The sequence below is a fragment of the Heliconius melpomene genome, chromosome 21, assembly GCF_056956725.1.
Source record: "Heliconius melpomene rosina isolate 202511_hmr_F chromosome 21, ASM5695672v1, whole genome shotgun sequence".
Taxonomy (NCBI): domain Eukaryota; kingdom Metazoa; phylum Arthropoda; class Insecta; order Lepidoptera; family Nymphalidae; genus Heliconius; species Heliconius melpomene.
In genome coordinates, this window is record NC_140409.1 from 5,580,355 (window position 1) to 5,598,907 (window position 18,553).

The following is an 18,553-nucleotide window of genomic DNA, read 5'->3' on the forward strand; positions in this document are numbered from 1 at the left end:
TGTTATATAAACAAGCTCGGCTGCTACCAAAAAATTTCGAGAATTATTTGCTTTAACTGAAAAACACAATTTATATTTCTCTTTAATATTAATATTATAATATTTACTTATACATACAAATAAATAAAGTCCAATGAGGCAAGTGACGTAGGGCACAAAAGTGTGCTTGTAAAGCGAAGCGTTGTTGGTTCGAATCCCACTCGAGAAAATTAAATATTTTCATTTCTATGCTCTGGTGTTCAGTTTCGCCACTCAACACGTAATGCTTCCAGAATTTGGTAGAAAGTACAGCAGCCTACTCTCTGCCTTCTGGTTACTCTTCTATATGGGGAAGACGACGCGAAGCTGAAAATAAATAAATTAATATAAGTTGATTAATATTTTTTAATAGTTTTTTTTTCATTCATAAATTTTAATCTATAATTAAAAACGATATCTCAATATCGTATATATACAGGCCCTACTGTTATCGTTGCTAAATTTCATTCCAATAATTGCAGGGTTATTCTATACTTTTCTGCCATCTATCTAATTGGTGCTGTCTTACTATGTTGCTCCGCGATACCTACATTAAATCTACCACCTATGTAAGTTAATTTAATTTTCATAAATATAACATTTTCATCTTTAGGACTAATCCTAATTTAAATTTGATAGTACCAAATACAAAATTATTTTACCAAATACGGTACCCTCTCGTGACAAACTTTCGTCGTTTTCTTGTATTTACAAATATCCATACAAATATAATAATATCATGCTATGCATTAAGAAATATAATTGTTTGACGTATAAAATGGGGTATGGGGTTGGTTTACCTTTGTAACTCGAACTCCTGCATATGAATAGTAAAAGCTCTGCGCGGTAGAGAGTTCCTAAGTACCTGCCAAAGGCAAAACATGTAAAACTTCGTAAACTAGTTTGTCTTTAAATTGAAAAGTTAAATATATCTATAGATAAACCATAGGTAATGACTGTGATCTCAATTTTATAGTTTTCTACATGCGAAGCGTTGCATCTGCTTGTTTGAATTATAAATACCGGCCTATTTAATATTTAAAATTTTTAAGCACCTTAAAGTATATTTTAACGACTATCCAGATCTACGTCAATGCTGGGACTTGCATTGATAGCTACGGGAACTGGTGGCATAAAGCCTTGTGTGGCGGCCTTCGGAGGAGACCAGGTACAATAGGAAAACTTTTTGAAAGTAATAAAATGCTTTTGAAAGTAATAAAATGCTAATTTCTCATATATTGCGGTACGAAGGAGCTAGTTAGAGATCTAGTCTAATTCCGATTTTCATATACGTTAGCTGTTTGCTATAGCCCAATCAGAATGAAGAATCTGGAAAAAATGTATTAAAAAACACTGGTTGATGCTTACAGCTGTATGAATGGATTTGATGCTTTCTCAGTACACCTTTGTGTCTTCAAAGAAATAAATGCTTTAAAATTAAAGCCAATTTTTCCTTATATTTTCCTAATAAATTAAAAAATGAAATAAATATTAACATTATTATATATTAATAAATATTAACATTATTTAATTCAATCTGTACCAATCTACCACTCAGTCGACCAATTAGTCAAGCAGTCGGCCAAACACCAGTAAATTAGTTAAACAATCAGTCGATTACGTTTTCGTTGCATATATTTGATGTTTCGTTGCGTTTTGTTTCCAAAAAGCATGGTTTCTACTATTTAAAATTATTTTGCGATTATTTTATATACTTGTTAAACCTTATATATTTTAGTATATTATTATAATTACTTTTACTATAGTAATAAATTTTACCGTTTACAGTTTCGTCTTCCAGAAGAAAATCACTTGTTACAAAAATTTTTTTCTACATTCTATTGCACCGTCAATTTGGGTGGGTTTATGGGGATGATTGTGACGCCGACGCTACGGAGGAGTGTCATGTGCTTCGGTGACGAGACCTGTTACGCATTAGGCTTTGGGTTCCCCGCCCTTCTGGTGCTTATCTCTATTGGTTAGTGAAGACTGAAGATATTTGTTATTAGAAAGAAATAAATTTAATCAGCTTTACGCTCTATCCCGGAACAGCAGGATAGGCAGAAGGAACCTAGTGTTAAGACATCCCGTTCTCCGCTTTTCGCCGTATTCTGAAGATATTGCGCGCTGAGTGGTTGAATTCAACGCCGTTCTTTGTCTCGACACCAGAGAGAAAAAAATGAAAATATAAATTTAAATTAATATTTCATTTCCTCGAGTAGGGATCGAACCCACAACCAGTCGGGTTTTATAGTCACACTTTGTGCCCATGCACCACAACTTATTTCCTTCGCTCTGGCGTTGAGGCAAAGCGCGGCGTTGAGTTCCGAAACTCAACACGCAACGATCCAGAATTCGGCGAAAAGTGGTGATCTATTTCAGATCTTAATAGCAACAGAGAGTCTTTACACTGGGTTACCAGGTTCTCTCTGCTTACTCTGTTATGTGCGGAATACACTGTGAAGCTATAATAAAAAAAATATTGAAATTAATAATATAGAAATTTTGAAAAGATTAATATTGTAGAGCATTATAGATTGTATCAAATAATATGAATATTTTTTAGTTATATTCATTATGGGAAAGCCCTGGTATAAAATAAAGAAGCCACGTGACACTATTACATTAAAATTTGTTTCGTGTGCCTGGGTGAGTCCTTTCTTTATTTGAAGTATTTATTGGTGTAATATTTCTTAGCTGGTGTACGTACATAACGTAAATTAAATTAGATAAGGAAAGATATTATGATTATTTAGTTATAATATAATAGTTTAACCGAGACATTGTAGAATTAACTTGATTAAAAAGTTAAACAAAATATTTACTTATAAATTTTATATTTATTACATTTTAATTTAGTTTGATGGAGGATAATAAAGCTCTTCACGATTAACACTGAATAAAAGTATATTCAACACCAGTTTAACAATAAATAAATAAATCAGCTTCCGCTGTATCCCGCACACAGCAGGGTATGCAGAGGAAACATAGTGTTAGAACTCTCCATTCTCCACTTTCCGCCGAATTCTGGAGTCATTGCATATTGAGAAATGAAGAAATGTAAATATTAATAAATACTAATTCATTCTCCGAGTAGGAATTGAACCCACAAAACATATATTTTTTTAATAAAAGCACTAATTAAAATGTTAAATTGAACGGGGAGTTGTTAAGAAGAACACATATAAATAAAAGAATAGTATGTACTATTATATGTATATCTACTTGTTATAAAAACCCGAATGTATTGAATTGTTGCATAAATATTCATAGATTGTAATTTAAATTCTAACATATTGGTTAGGTCTTTCATGCTATTTCCTTGGGTTATTATAAATTGTACGTAAGGTGTTATTGATGACCCCTGGGTATAATACCAAAGGTTGTCCCGGAACATCCATCATCCGTGTTGGAATAGAACTGGCGTACAAAAACAGAACCAATCAAATCTATGTTTTTTTAAGAAAAAAATGATTTTTCTTGCAGTTTCACGCAATGTAGCAGCGGTAGGCAGGAAGAACCTAGTGTTAGGATACTCAGCTCTCCATTTTCAGCTGAAATTTGAGAGATTTTGCGCTCAGAGTATGAAAATGAAAATAATTCATTCCTCCTAGTGGTCATTATATTTTCAGTCAATTTTTGTTCCCAGTAGAACCCAACGACAGCTTTTATATAAATTTCCTGAAATGTTTATACATAAAATAAAATTAATAAAATAATTATTTTAATTTTCAGTATGGATTTAAGAAACGTATTTGCTACGATAAGAAAGTGGATGGCCCACCTCGCTGCCATTGGCTAGATTATTCTATTGAAAAATATGGAGAGAAACTTGTTTCTGATATGAAAATTGTCTTTTCTATTTTATACCTGTATCTTCCAGTGCCAATTTTTTGGTCCTTGTTTGACCAGCAGGTTTTACTTATACATATTGTTTATTTTTTTTCTGGAAAATTATGATATTTTAATAATTATTATTACTTATATTTTATACTCACTAGGTATTCCTGTACCCTTTTTTGCCGTACATCAGTGTTTCACTTAAAGTCGAGACACTGCGGAGTTCAGCGCCGCAGATTGCCTTACCGAAGTGGGAAATTAACAATAATTTTTATATAATCAGATAGACCCCTAGAGGAGATTGAACCCACAACCATAGCGTTTACAGTCTGAGCTTGGTAAAGATGTTAATTTGACAAAATTGAGCAAATATTTAACTGTAATTATGATACTAAATTATTATAAGTAACAAATAGTAAAATAAAATTATTAATTAGTAAAACATTTAAATATATTTCCATTAATAGTATGCCGCAGTCTTTATAAAATATGAATTTGAATTATTATTTTTTATCTTTGTAGGCCGTCATCCCATAGCTTATATAATTATTCTCATTTTTGCGGCGTTGAGTTTTGCAACTTTATATGGAATGTCTCGAAAATTGGGCGGTACATGGGGAACGGAGAGTCTTATCTCTGTTATATCCGGGATATATCGTGAAAATGAAGAATAAATAAATATTACCTTTTTATAATATAAAAAAATTAGGTACATATATCTTATTTTAAAGAGGGGACTGGGAGTATAACATACAACATATACAATAACTATTAACTCATTCAGTTCTAAATTCTCTATTATTTAGAGATCTTCTCAAAAAGAGAGAAGAGAGAAATTCTCTATTATATAAATACATATTATGCATCAATCCGCCGTTTAAACATTATTCATTCAAATATATTTAAGTAAATGTCCGAATAAATAACATTTTCCATATCAACTTAATTTACGTTTACATCGATGTGTTAGGGTTCGCGCTGGACGTTCCAAGCATCCAGGCTACGTAGTGAGGTGCTTGGGATAACTTTAATGCCAGACCAACTCCAAGTGTTGAATCCCGCCATGGTACTCTTGATGATTCCCGCGTGTCCTGGCGGCGCCTGTCCGTTGTTACCAGAGCTGTCGTCTTTGAATAAGATGTTTGCGGGTGGTATTTTAGCAGCTATGGCGTTTGTGTGTGCTGGCATACTTCAGATTGGTATTGAGGTAAGTTATGTGGGAGCTATGAGGTGAGATCATATGACTTTCTGCAAAGTATATGTCGTAGAATTGTAGGTACCTATTAGATATATTATGTTGTACATATAAATATATATTTGTAAACGAGTGTCGTTTAATTTTATACGATTGATATGATTTTAAAATAACCGAAGCTGTCTTGATTAAATAATAAATTATAAATATATATAATAGTTGGTGTATATTAAAAATTTATTACATCATTGACTAGATACTAGTTCAGGAAAAAGGTTGTTTATCTATACCTATAATAACGTGGTTTCTTTTCCTAATCTGCTCCTAAGGCTTTTTTTAAGAGGACTTATATACTTAAAATTATTTTTATGATATTTCACATTTGAAACGTAGATAACTAAATACTGTAACTAATTATTTAAATATGATAACAAATTCAGCGATCTACCCTCCAATCGCCGGGGCCCGGTTACACTGGCCTCGTGATATTGAACACGCTAGCGTGCCCAGTGGACGTGACGGTGGGCGGAGAGGCCCTGCGGACAGAGCCGCGCGGCACGGCGCTCGTCACTCCTTTGATATATCACCCCTATAACCTCGTAGCGGCCTCTCCTCGCAACTGCGCCGGTAGGATCATGAAAATCAACTCGGCCAATACGAATTTGCAAACGGTCGCTGGGATGGTTGGTTAAATATAATTGTTTAGTTGATAAAATAGACTATTAAACACTTATTTTGACTAATTTTATAAAAAAAATAATTAAATAAGCTTCACGTTGTGTCCCGTACACAGCGGGTTAGGCAGAATTAACCTAGTGTTAAGACACTCCATTCCCCACTTTCCGCCGAATTCTGGTGGCATTGCGTGCTGAGTGGCGAAACTCAACGCCGCGCTTTGCTTCGATACCATATACCAATATTTCATTTCCTCGAGTCTAGATCGAACCCACTGCCAGTCGCGTTTACAAGCCACCCTTTGTGGCCCTGCGCCACGACTGGTCTCATTATATAATTATAGAGGCCGCCACGACTGGTCTCATTAGATAATACATATTTTATGTAATTTCAATATTGTAGTTTATGCCAGTTATTATTGGACAAAATTCAAACGATGAGATATCCTTCTATTTCATGGATCCAAGTCCGTTCGCGAAATCGCTTACCGGAAAGCCGAAATTAAAGTATGATAAAAATTATATTTTAGTATCATGAGTCAATATAATACCTAATAACATAATATCTGTGTTAATTATTAATAAATTTTAGAGTTGTATATATAGGGGAAGCAGGTCCTAACAAAAATATAACCATAACTGTAGAAACTAAGAAACTTCTTAGCGATATATACTATGTTTCGAACGAGCCAGTTGATCATATCGGGGAGTCGGCGTTCATGTGTCTTCAGCCAGGAAAGTAAGGTTTTGAAGTCATTTTGCAGTTGTTTTTTTATCAGCTTCACACTGTATTCCGCACACAGCAGGGTAAGCAGAGGGAACCTAGTGTTAAGATACTCCGTTTCCCACTTTTTACCGATTTTTGAAGACATTGCGTGTTGAGTGGCAGAACTCAACGCCACGACCCGACACCAGTGCGAAGAAATGGAAATATAAACGTAAATAAATATTTCACTTCCTCGAGTGAATCCTTTGATTTTTTTAATATTACAGTGAGTAAAGTCAGCGGGTAGCCCTAGTGTTAAAATTTATATAATATAATAAAACACGGTTGCCAACATGGAGAAAGAATTATATAATATTTTCATATTCACATTCTGATAACAAGGTAAAGTGCGGCGTTGAATTCCGCCACTCAAAATAAAGAGCAAAGTGTTATAACCTTAGTTTCTCTCTGCTTACCCTCCTATATGCAGGAGAAATATAAAGAAATAGATGCTAAAAGAAATATAGATATACCCATAACCCTTTAATCTATATTTTCCGTTCACTGTACTACATGACTCCTAAGAAATAATAGCCTCACAGACGACATTTCTATTTCCCATCCAATAACGGTGAAGTAATTGCCTTCCTATGAATCATTAATGGATTGTGATCTAAAAACAAAATTATTCAATATTGTTTTAACATTTTTGAAATGGCATTCTTCACTAAGGTTAAAAAAGCTATAAAAAAATTAAGTAGGTATATTATAAATCGAACGTAGAGGAGATCGAACCCGAGCTTCTCGTTTACCCTCTAATCACTAAATCATTCGTTCGTATCAAGTTACATCAAAAGTGTATGGCCTAGTGGTCGTAAAGCTTTGACGGTTTTCAAGAGAGACGTGAGTTCGAGTCCTTTTACGTTCCGATTTTAAATACGTAACATTTCTAGCATTTGAGGCCGTCGTAGTGCAGCGGCACAAGGGTGTGACTGTAACGCGACAGTTGTGGATTCGATCCCCATTCGAGGAAGTGAAATATTTATTTACGTTTATATTTCCATTTCTTCGCTCTGGTGTCTGGGCCTGGTGCTCAACACTCAAAGCTTCCAGAATTCGGCAGTAGGTGGGAAACGGAGTGTCTTAACACTAGGTTCCCTCTGCCTACCCTGCTGTGTGCGGGATACAGCGTGAAGCTGTTTTTTTTCAATACTATATATTTTGACTATATAATTAGGTTTATTTGGTACGCAAAAAGCGCGGGGGAGGAACTGGGAAGTGGGGAAGGTTACCTCCGCGCGGGGGGAGTTTATGTACTGTGCGTGCGCGAGCGCCTCGGCCGGCTGGACGCGGCCGCCCTGCACGCGCCCAACCCGCCCAACGAGCTGCAGCTGTTGTGGATCGTGCCCCAGTACGTGCTGGTCTCCATGGCTGAGATCTTGTTCGCCGTTTCGGGGCTGGAGTTCTCTTTTACTCAGGTTGGGATCGGTTTAAAATTTAGTTATTTAATATTGTAATAGATGCCCCAAAATGTTATATTTTTTTCTCAATTACCAACGATAAGATAATAAAAAAAGTGTCATATATTTATAGTAGGTAATGAGAATAAGAATAAATTTCTAAATGGAATCAAGTCATATTATATATTAAATTTAATAAATATTTCATAATAGTAATATTTCAGGCCCCCAAGAGCATGAAGACAATAACAATAGCTGCATGGTATATGTCGGTGGCTATCGGAAATTTAATAGTAATCCTCGTTGCTCAAACAAAGATATTTGAGTCTAGGGTATTTGTAATTTCTATACTAAATATACTTTATACATTAGATTATTAAAGAAAAATATTTATTTTTAATTATATATTGAATTAAAATAATCAGACTCGTAGGTTCGTAGGTTACTATGGAATTAATTCCAGAGCATAAAATACACTTATAGCAATTTGAGCGAGCAATTTCAATTTGAAGCCCATGTACTCGTATGTCATTAAAATGTATTCATAATGATAAAGTACAAATGTACGATAGAATACGAATAATATATGGTAAAAATACAGTACAGGCGTGACCCCACCATTAGATGGGACTAATAATGCAGAGAGAGAGAGAGAGAGAGAGAGAGAGATGAGCGCACAGGCGTGGTGTAAGCTCGAAAGTGGTACTTACTGTAGGCTCACATCTGTCTGCATAATATATAATCGGCATATTTAAACCACAAAATAATTATGTAACACGATATTCCTGCTGCACGTTCCCAGATCTCATTTAAGAGCATTTATGCATTATTACTGTAATTATTGTATAAACTTAATTTATACTCGATATATACTATACGAAACATGTTTATTGCATTTCAGAGAATCCACAAAATTTGACTGTAATTAATTTGGTGGACCTACTGTACTTGGTTTCTTTATTATTCTTATATTGTTTTACATACAAATCGGCCGAGACGAATTTAATAAATTATAATTTAAATTTCTTAATTTAAGTTGTAATGTGTAACGTTTTTTATAGGCGACAGAATTCTTTGTTTACGCTGGTGTGCTGACGGCCGCCATGTTGCTATTCCTTCGAATGGCTCAGGGCTATTGTTCCAGAACAATGGACGGAGACGGATCCTCTACTGAAAGCCATCCTTTATTGCACTCACATTCTAGGGTTAGAAAAATTTATAATTATCTAAAAGCTTCAAGTTTTAAATAAAGTTTGCGGCAAAGGACAAACTTTTAACAAATAGCAAAGAAATTCAGGTATATGTACATTTACTACTAGGAGTTTAACTCCATTATATTATTAGAAAAACATTGCCCGTTTAAAATGATGAAACCGCGTTTTTATTTTTAAGGTAAATTTAGCTTATACCTATTAACATATATATTCAATAATATTCAAAAATGAGAAAGTGTACGAAGCAGGTGTAGTAATTAATAATTTATTAACATGTAACTAAATACATATCTAATTACCTACTAATGCCAAGTTAAATTTTATATCACGTTTAATTTCATTTATAATAGAACAAGAAAAAGTGAGAGTTAAATGAAAATACTTTTCGTTTTATATAAGTATAAAAAAAAGTCGACAAGGAGGTTTTATTTTTTCTTTTTAAAATAAGTAGCTTCCGCTGGACGTAGGATAACAACTTGAATGAATATTCTCTTGGTTTCAAGTTACGATATAATAATATGCATACATACACTAGAGATAATTATGTTTTCAATACTATACTCAACAGTAAAATGTGTCTGTACCACGCCCATTCAAATCAACCCGGTCGTTTTTTTATTGTTTTATTATAGTATAGAAGGAGACAGATGCGTTTTTTAGAAAATTAACGTCATTTTTAATACATACCTACACAATATTTTAAACATTATACAGTAATATATGAACATATTGACATTTTAGTATGCAAATTGCTATAAGTACCTGTTATACGACGTAGAGTGTAAGTACAAAGAGACCTAGATTCAAGATGGCTGCTATCCGTTACAAAAGCGCAATCTGTCCTATTTACGTTGTTTCCTGGCTTGTACGTGCTTTCAGATCTATACCATCAATAAGCTCACAGGCTTAGGTGGTTAGAATAAAGACAGTCATTACCAAATGATTTTATTAGTATATAGACTGGTTAATTACATTTGTACTTATAATAAAATTGTCACGAATTGTCTGTACATTGAAGATATAAAAGAGAAAAATGTTAACGGTGGCATTTAATATGAACATTGATTTTGAAATTTTTGTGCTCTTCTGTTGGTATGTGTGTTTGTTCACGCTAATCTCAGAAACGGCTTAACACACTTAATTGCAGTTTTGATTATTTTGACAAGATCCTCCTAAATTGCTGTAAATATTTGTATTATTGGCTGTAACTTAACTTATCGATATATATATATTGTCATTAAAACGATAGCAATACAATAAAGATAGTAGATTAATATGCGGTCGAAGCCGCGGACGGGCCGCTAGTATATTCGTAAATGTGTTTTTTTAAGCTTTGCTTTATATATTTGGAGATATATTACAATGGCCAACAGATATGACTTTAGAAGTTATTAATAAACCTTGAAGTAAAAACACGTTCATTTAACTATTCCAGTACAGTGTCATTAATGTCAGGAGATAAGGACTGTGAGTATCTATTGAACCGCAATATCCACTGTTTGACACGAGCTCTTCACAGTTGAACATTTAGGCGTTTATTATTTACCTATATATAGATACTAGCGGCCCGCCCGCGGCTTCGCCTGCGTGAACTACATTATTATTAAATTCTGTGTCCATGAGTAGGTACCTACGTCCTATAAGTGACTTCCATGCAAAATTTGAGACTCCTAGCATTTGTAGTAACGAAGTTTCATACAAACTTTCAACCCCAAAAATAACCCCTTCGAAGTCGAATATTGCAAATTCCCGTCTTAGCGAGCACCTACGTCCTATAAACAACTCATATGCAAAATTTCGTGATGAGTGATTGACCTTTCGATTTTATATATATAGATTAATTTTTTAGTTATATATTGTTTTATAGCGACACACTGTTTTCCGCGCACAGAAGATACCTAGTGTACAGACACTCCGTTCCCCATTTTTCGCCGAATACTGGATGTATTGCATTTTGAGTGGGTGAACTCTCGACACCAGAGTGAAAAAATTGGAAATATTAAACACCCGGGCGCGGCTTCACTCGCTAGAACCATACGAATATTAATCTATATATATAAAAGGACTTGTCCTCACTGACTGAGGTAAGACGCACGCACAGCTTTAACCGCTGATGGTAGAAACCTGAAATTTGGTCAGATGTTTACTTTCGTAATCTGGACATCCACTAAGAAGGGATTTTGAAAAATTTTAACCCTAAAGGGATGAGATAGGGGTTGAAAGTTTGTATGGAAAAAAAATTAAATCGGCACCGATTTTTATAAAACTTGAAATTTAGATTTTAAAAAGTATTTAATTGAACACGTGTTTCATCGTTTTCTAGAATTCTCCCCCTAAGGGTGCAAATAAGAGATTGAAAGTTTGTACGGAAAAATCTTTAAAACGCCACCGATTATTATAAAATTTTAAATTTAGATTCTTAAAAATATTTAATTGAACATGTGTTTCATGGTTTTCTAGAATTCACCCCCTAAGGGTGCAAATAAGGGGTTGAAAGTATGTATGGAAAAATCATTAAATCGCCACCGATTTTTATAAAATTTGAAATTTAGACTCTTAAAAATATTTCATTGAACACATGTTTCGTGGTTTATTATAATTCACCCCTAATTACGCAAGCGAAGCTGCGCGCGTCCGCTAGTCTATATACAGGGTGTCCCAGGAGTCAACGATAAAACGAAACCAGGTGATAGACCAAGTCGTAACAGTTATGAGAAAAATATAAAAAAAAATCTTTGTCATGTATTTTTCATATTATATTGATTTTAAAAAATATCGCAAAAACCGACACCCTGTGATGGTTTTTCACGTCCCTGGACTACAAATATTACTCTTTCTTCATTTTTTTTTCTGTAATGTAATCATGAGTAACCCTTCTGTGAATTACAGTTTAAGATTTAAACATATCTGCATCAGTTTTCAATAAAATGTGGTATTTTTGCCAAACATTAAATTCAAAATATTTACTACACCCAACTTTAACCGACTGTACTATAAAAAAAATGTACTACACTGTTTTTGCAAGTAACTTTAAAAGTTGGCGCATTTAATCTGGATTCCGAAATGGTACGACACTTGCTGGATTACTTCTTTGTTGAAGAGAGAAAAATCGAAATACACGATAATCGGGATGACGTTCAGCTTTTTGGTATCTTTTCCGATACATTCTAGCTGCAGCATTTGCGTTACATAACCATTCTCCATGAATGAAATGCATATTGGCAACGTGTCAAAACCGAGTATATGGCCTGCGAGAGCCCGGATTCGAGCACTGTTCTTATAAGTCCTGGGCCAGCCCCTAAGTCGGATAAGCGTTGCCTGGGCTAAGTGAGAGGTCACTGGTGTGGTCTGTGATCGCGGGATACCGTCCAAACTCTTATCCGTCTTATAGAGATCGTGATAGATGCCTCCAGACTCGTGCATGATGGATCCAAGGTACCTGAACTTTTCCAATTTAGGGGATGACCCTGGACTTATAAGGACAGTGCTCGAGTCCGGGGTCTCGCAGGCGATATACTCGGTCTTTGACACATTGCCAATATGCATTTCATTCATGGAGAATGGTTATGTAACGCAAATGCTGCAGCTAGAATGTATCGGAAAAGATACCAAAAAGCTGAACGTCATCCCGATTATCGTGTATTTCGATTTTTCTCTCTTCAACAAAGAAGTAATCCAGCAAGTGTCGTACCATTTCGGAATCCAGATTAAATGCGCCAACTTTTAAAGTTACTTGCAAAAACAGTGTAGTACATTTTTTTTATAGTACTGTCGGTTAAAGTTGGGTGTAGTAAATATTTTGAATTTAATGTTTGGCAAAAACACCACATTTTATTGAAAACTGATGCAGGTATGTTTAAATCTTAAACTGTAATTCACAGAAGGGTTACTCATGATTACATTACAGAAAAAAAAATGACGAAAGAGTAATATTTGTAGTCCAGGGACGTGAAAAACCATCACAGGGTGTCGGTTTTTGCGATATTTTTTAAAATCAATATAATATGAAAAATACATGACAAAGATTTTTTTTTATATTTTTCTCATAACTGTCACGACTTGGTCTATCACCTGGTTTCGTTTTATCGTTGGCTCCTGGGACACCCTGTATATATATATATATATATATATATATATATAAAAGGACCTTGCTGATTGAGGTAAGACGCACGCACAGCCGTAATCGCTGATGGTAGAAACGTGAAATTTGGACAGATGTTTACTTTCGTAATCTGGACATCCACTAAGAGGGGATTTTGTAAAATTTTAACCCTAAAGGGGTGAAATAGGGGTTGAAAATATGAATGGATTTTTTTTAAATCGCCACCGATTTTTATAAAATTTGAAATTTAGACTCTTCTTGCGTGGTTTTTAAGAATACACCTACTAAGGGTGCAAATAAGGGATTGAAAGTTTGTATGGAAAAATCTTTAAATCGCCATCGATTTTTATAAAATTTGAAACATAGACTCTTAAGGGTGCAAATAAGTAAGCGAAGCTGCGCGCGTCCGCTAATTAAATATATTTATGAGATTATTTTTTAATTTTCAATACTGACTATCCAGTCGGTTCATAAATAAAAATGTTATGTTATAACAATTTAAAGTATTTAGTTCGAAAAATTTGCTAATTGCCGTAACAATTATTTTATACAACTGTTTTACTGAATTGACTGAATCTTTTGTTTTAAATTTCTTTATTAATATTCCTATTTCAAGCGGGCGTAGCCCCGCACGGGCACACTAGTTATTTATATATTCATAGTATTGTCATAAAATTAAATTATATTTATGGGTGTAATTGTAGTAAAAATATAAAGAAAATAAATTTGTATTGTATTTCTATTCAATATATGTATATAAGAACAACGCAGGGATGTTGTCATGTGCAGGGTCCATACCCTAGGTCGAGGGCATGTTCGACCTCCAATCTAGGCAATTATTATATTGAAGTAGTTACGTCCCAAGTAGGGATCGAACTCACGACCTTCTCGATTACGGTCACACGCTTGTGCCCCTGCGCCACGACGGTGCACTTTTTCTTTTCTAAATAAAAATAAGAAATAATTGTAATTATTTACTTAAATAAATTCATATTATATAACTAGTACATAGTAAATAAATAACGATTAATTGTAAGTGTAATTAAATTGAAGAATAATAATTAAAACACAAATAAAATTATATTATTGTTTATATTTGTTTAAGACATTAATAAGATTAAAAAATGTAATATAATAATAATTATTTATTTATTTATTATTTATCTATATTTTATATTGATTTTTATAAATATGTAAAGTTAATAAATAAATTGAATATTATTGCTCATATTCAATTTATAGCGACATCTATTGACGTTAGTTGAGATATTCAATTACAAAGCGTGCATACGTCACAGTCCTGCATCGCGCTATTAAAGTTTTTAACTTGTTTCACATATATAGGACTAACCGAGCGATGTCAACCGGGAGTCCAATTCTGCCTCAGAAAGGGATGTAATCTCTCAACACTACTGTTGATAGACGTGGACTCCCGTTTTGCTTACTTTTCTTTTGAAATTCATGGTAATCGATCTTCTTACGATTTTATTATAAGTATAGATTTTATTTCCTCGAATGGGAATCGAACCTACTATCTGACGGGCGTACAGTTACATTTTGGTTGGTGGTTTTGCGCCACAACTGGCCTCAGACGGAGGTCTGGCCTAGGTAATATAATTTTTCTAAGTATTATTTTATTTTAAGACAAATAGTTATTTATAGTAACTGTATAATATAATTATTTTTAACGATTTTGATAGATACATATTATTTATTAAAAGCGTTTATATCATTCTAGGTTACAAGAAATGTCATTATATTCTTAATTGGCATTTTGAATGTGTTGCTCGTGGAAGTAGGTTTATATATAAGACTCATTTGATGATACAAGTTTATTCTCTTGTATTATTATATTATTTCTAGTTACAGATGTCAATGTGAACTTTTTGGAAGATACTTCACTGCACTTCATGAGCAAAAAAAATATTTAATATTTTCATTTCTTCGCTCTAGTGGCAAAACAAAGCGCGGCGTTGAGTTCTGCCAGTCAGCACGAAATTGCTCCAGAACTCAGTGGAAAGTGGGCAACGGAGTGTGTTAACACTAGACCTCTATCTGTCTACCCTACTACATTAGAATACAGTGTGACATATTTATTTTTCATTCAGGTAATATCAGTGCATTCGGCCACCACTAGCAGCGCGAGAGCTTATAGTGTAGGGGGTAGCAGTGTCGCGTCGTACTTGAGCCGCATGGAGCGGACTCGGGTAGCCGCCTGGCCTACAAACACCCTGGTGCACATCGGCACACCTAGCACTATTGACAGAAAGGCAGTAACTTTAGCAAGAGATTAATATGTAGAATATTATTATTCTATATTCCCAATTTATGTATAATTTTATTAAGTGAGAGGAAGCTGTAGTCGCATACTTATTATAATAAATCCAACTAGTTATTTATAATTGCATTCTATACTTTGTGGTAATTAGAATTTAAAAGGTAATTAATTTTAAACTTTTTTACAATTCTGTTGAAAATGGTCCAAGTTAAAAATGTATTTTCGTTAATAGCTTTCTACATTGTGCCAGAACGGTGGGAAATGACTGGGATCCTATAATAGAATCCACTCCCATTTTTGTGGATAATTTCATATTTGAATAATTTCTTTTTATTCTCAATTTGCGTTACGGGCGGAAAACTGAAGAACGAAGTGTTTTGACATTAGTCTGGCATATAGCAGAGTAGCCAGAGACAACCTAGTGTACACACACTACGAGAACACTTCATTCCTCACGTGTATAATATATCACATAATTTAAAAAGCATACCATTTTTCATTTGTTAATTTTTTCTGTTTTTTGTTTAAGTTAATTTGTGTTTGTTTTTCGTTTTGTGTTTGAGTTAATTAATATCAATTATGGTGTAATAAAGTATTAAAAATAAATACAATAAATAAATTAATATAGAAGTACCAAAGTTAACTACAGAATTACATATACACCTATTATATCTTCGATCGTACGTTTACATGAAATAAATATATATATTCCATCTTTCTATATAATAAGTAAAGTAAATGTAACGCATAACGAGACTACTAAAGCTATTTAGAGCCAGATCAGAGCTTTAATTTAAGCCAATCCTTGCTGGCCTGAATGAGTATACAATTCTGCTAATAGGTGAATATGATTAAAATATTACGTATTATCTCTAATATGTTGTTAAAATAAATCAAACCAGCTTCACGCTGTATCCCGCATACAGCAGGGTAGACGGAGGCAGAGGGAACCAAGTGTTAAGACACTCCCTTCCACGTTTTCCGCCGGACTTTTTGAGGCATTGCGTGTTGAGTGGCAAGACTCAACGTCGGGTTTTGCCTTGGTGCCAGAGTGAAGAAATAAAAATATTAATTAATAATAATTTTTCCCCTCGAGTGGGGATCGAACCCACAAATGCCGCGTGAACAATGGTGTGTCTTAACACAACCCTCTCATCCTTTTAAGTGCGGGCAACAGCTTGAAGTTGATTTTTAAATCTATATATATAAAATCGAAAGGTCACTCACTCATCACGAAATCTCAGAAACTACATGTGCTAGGAATCTTAATTTTGCATAGGAGTTACTTATAGGACGTAGGTGCTCGCTAAGACGGGAATTTGCAATATTCGACTTCTAAGGGGTTGTTTTTGGGGTCGAAAGTTTGTATGAAACTTCGTTACTACAAATGCTAGGAGACGTTTTCAAATTTTGCATAGACGTCACTAGGACGTAGCCATGGAGACAGAAATTAATAATAACATAGTTCACGCGGGTGAAACCGCGAGCGGGCCGCTAGTGTATATATATATATATATATATATATATATATATATATATTTAGCTTCAAGCTTGATACTAGTGTGGTAATAAGAACTATTATTGACTCGTCCACTTATTAATCACCTCTTAAAGCATTTCCTCTGGGGGATCGTCCGATCTGGAAGCTAATTATCTATCATCTATAGGTACTTATAATAAATCTGTAGAAAAGTCGTTTCTGTACATTGAAAATATTTTTTAAAAAAATTGCCAGGGTGTTAAAGGATAACTAACAGAATCCATTTCCAGCATTTTTGGAATTTTTGTCTGTTTGTCTGCTTGTCGGTTTGTCTGTTTATGTGAACTCGTATCACGTAAAAATTACATAGCAAATTTAAGCAACTGTTACACATAAAAATTATAAGTAACTAAGAGAAGGTTTTAGTTTTTATTTCATTGTAATCGCTTCATTCTATCAAAAGATATGAGTATTTAAGTTTTTAAGAAGTTCATATTTCACATAGTAGAAATAGACACATGTAACGCCTAAACCTAACTGTTGAATTAAGCATTAATTTCGTCAGGAGGACTTTTAAACATTGTAATACTTTAGTACAACATAAATCCTCGGGAGAAGCCGCGGGCAGGCCGCTTGTCTATACTATGTTCTCGAACCTTCACAAAAGCTCTGGTCGTCATTTTCTACCAGTTACTTTTGCATTTCATCATTTTTGGTTTGATCAAATATCAGCCGATCTAGTGTAATATAAATTTACTATGTGACATTTATTTTGCCATTTTGCGTATTTTGTCTAAACAAGTACTTAAATTACTAGGTACGCGATGTGAAAGCGTCAAGTTCCTTTAAGTTTTAATTTAAATATAAAAAAATAAATAAAATCAGCTTTACAGGAGCAGGGTAGGCAGAGAACCTAGTATTAAGACACTCCGTTCCCCACTTTCTGTCGAATTCTGGAGGCATTGCGTGTTGAGTGGCAGAACTCAACGCCGCGCTTTGCCTCGACACCAGACCGAATGAATGAAAATATAAACGTGGATAAATATTTTACTCCTCGAGTGGGGATCGAACCCATAACCATCGCGTTACAATCACACCCTTGGGCCGCTGCGCCACAATCTTAAAACACATAAGAATAATCTATATATATAAAAGGACATGTCCTCACTGACTGAGGTAAGACGCGCGCACAGCCGTAACCGCTGTGCGTAGAAACGTGAAATTTGGACAAAAGTTTACTTTCGTAATCTGGACATCCACTAAGAAGGGATTTTGAAAAATTTTAACCCTAAAGGGGTGAAATAGGGGTTCAAAGTTTGTATGGAAAAAAATTAAATCGGCACCGATTTTTATAAATTTGAAATTTAGATTTTTAAAAGTATTTAATTGAACACGTGTTTCATCGTTTTCTAGAATTCTCCCGCTAGAGGTGCAAATAAGGGGTTGAAAGTTTGTATGGAAAAATCTTTAAATCGCCACCAATTTTTATAAAATTTGAAATTTAGACTCTTAAAAATATTTCATGGATTATTGTTTCATGGGTTATTAGAATTCACCCCCTAAATACGCAAGTGAAGCTGCGCGCG

General features: G+C 34.1%; 1 protein-coding gene across 1 annotated transcript; it reads left to right on the top strand.

Moving 5' to 3' along the window:
- Positions 1-1,111: 1,111 nt before the first annotated feature.
- On the top strand, positions 1,112-15,583 carry LOC146527001 (solute carrier family 15 member 2-like). The gene is made up of 12 exons (XM_085206536.1): positions 1,112-1,186; positions 1,807-1,996; positions 2,585-2,667; positions 3,754-3,933; positions 4,829-5,065; positions 5,494-5,736; positions 6,131-6,234; positions 6,320-6,466; positions 7,671-7,911; positions 8,118-8,225; positions 8,955-9,098; positions 15,318-15,583. Exons 1-12 carry the CDS (start codon positions 1,112-1,114, stop codon positions 15,501-15,503), a joined length of 1,938 nt encoding a protein of 645 aa, XP_085062662.1. The 3' UTR covers positions 15,504-15,583.
- The last annotated feature ends 2,970 nt before the right edge of the window (positions 15,584-18,553 follow it).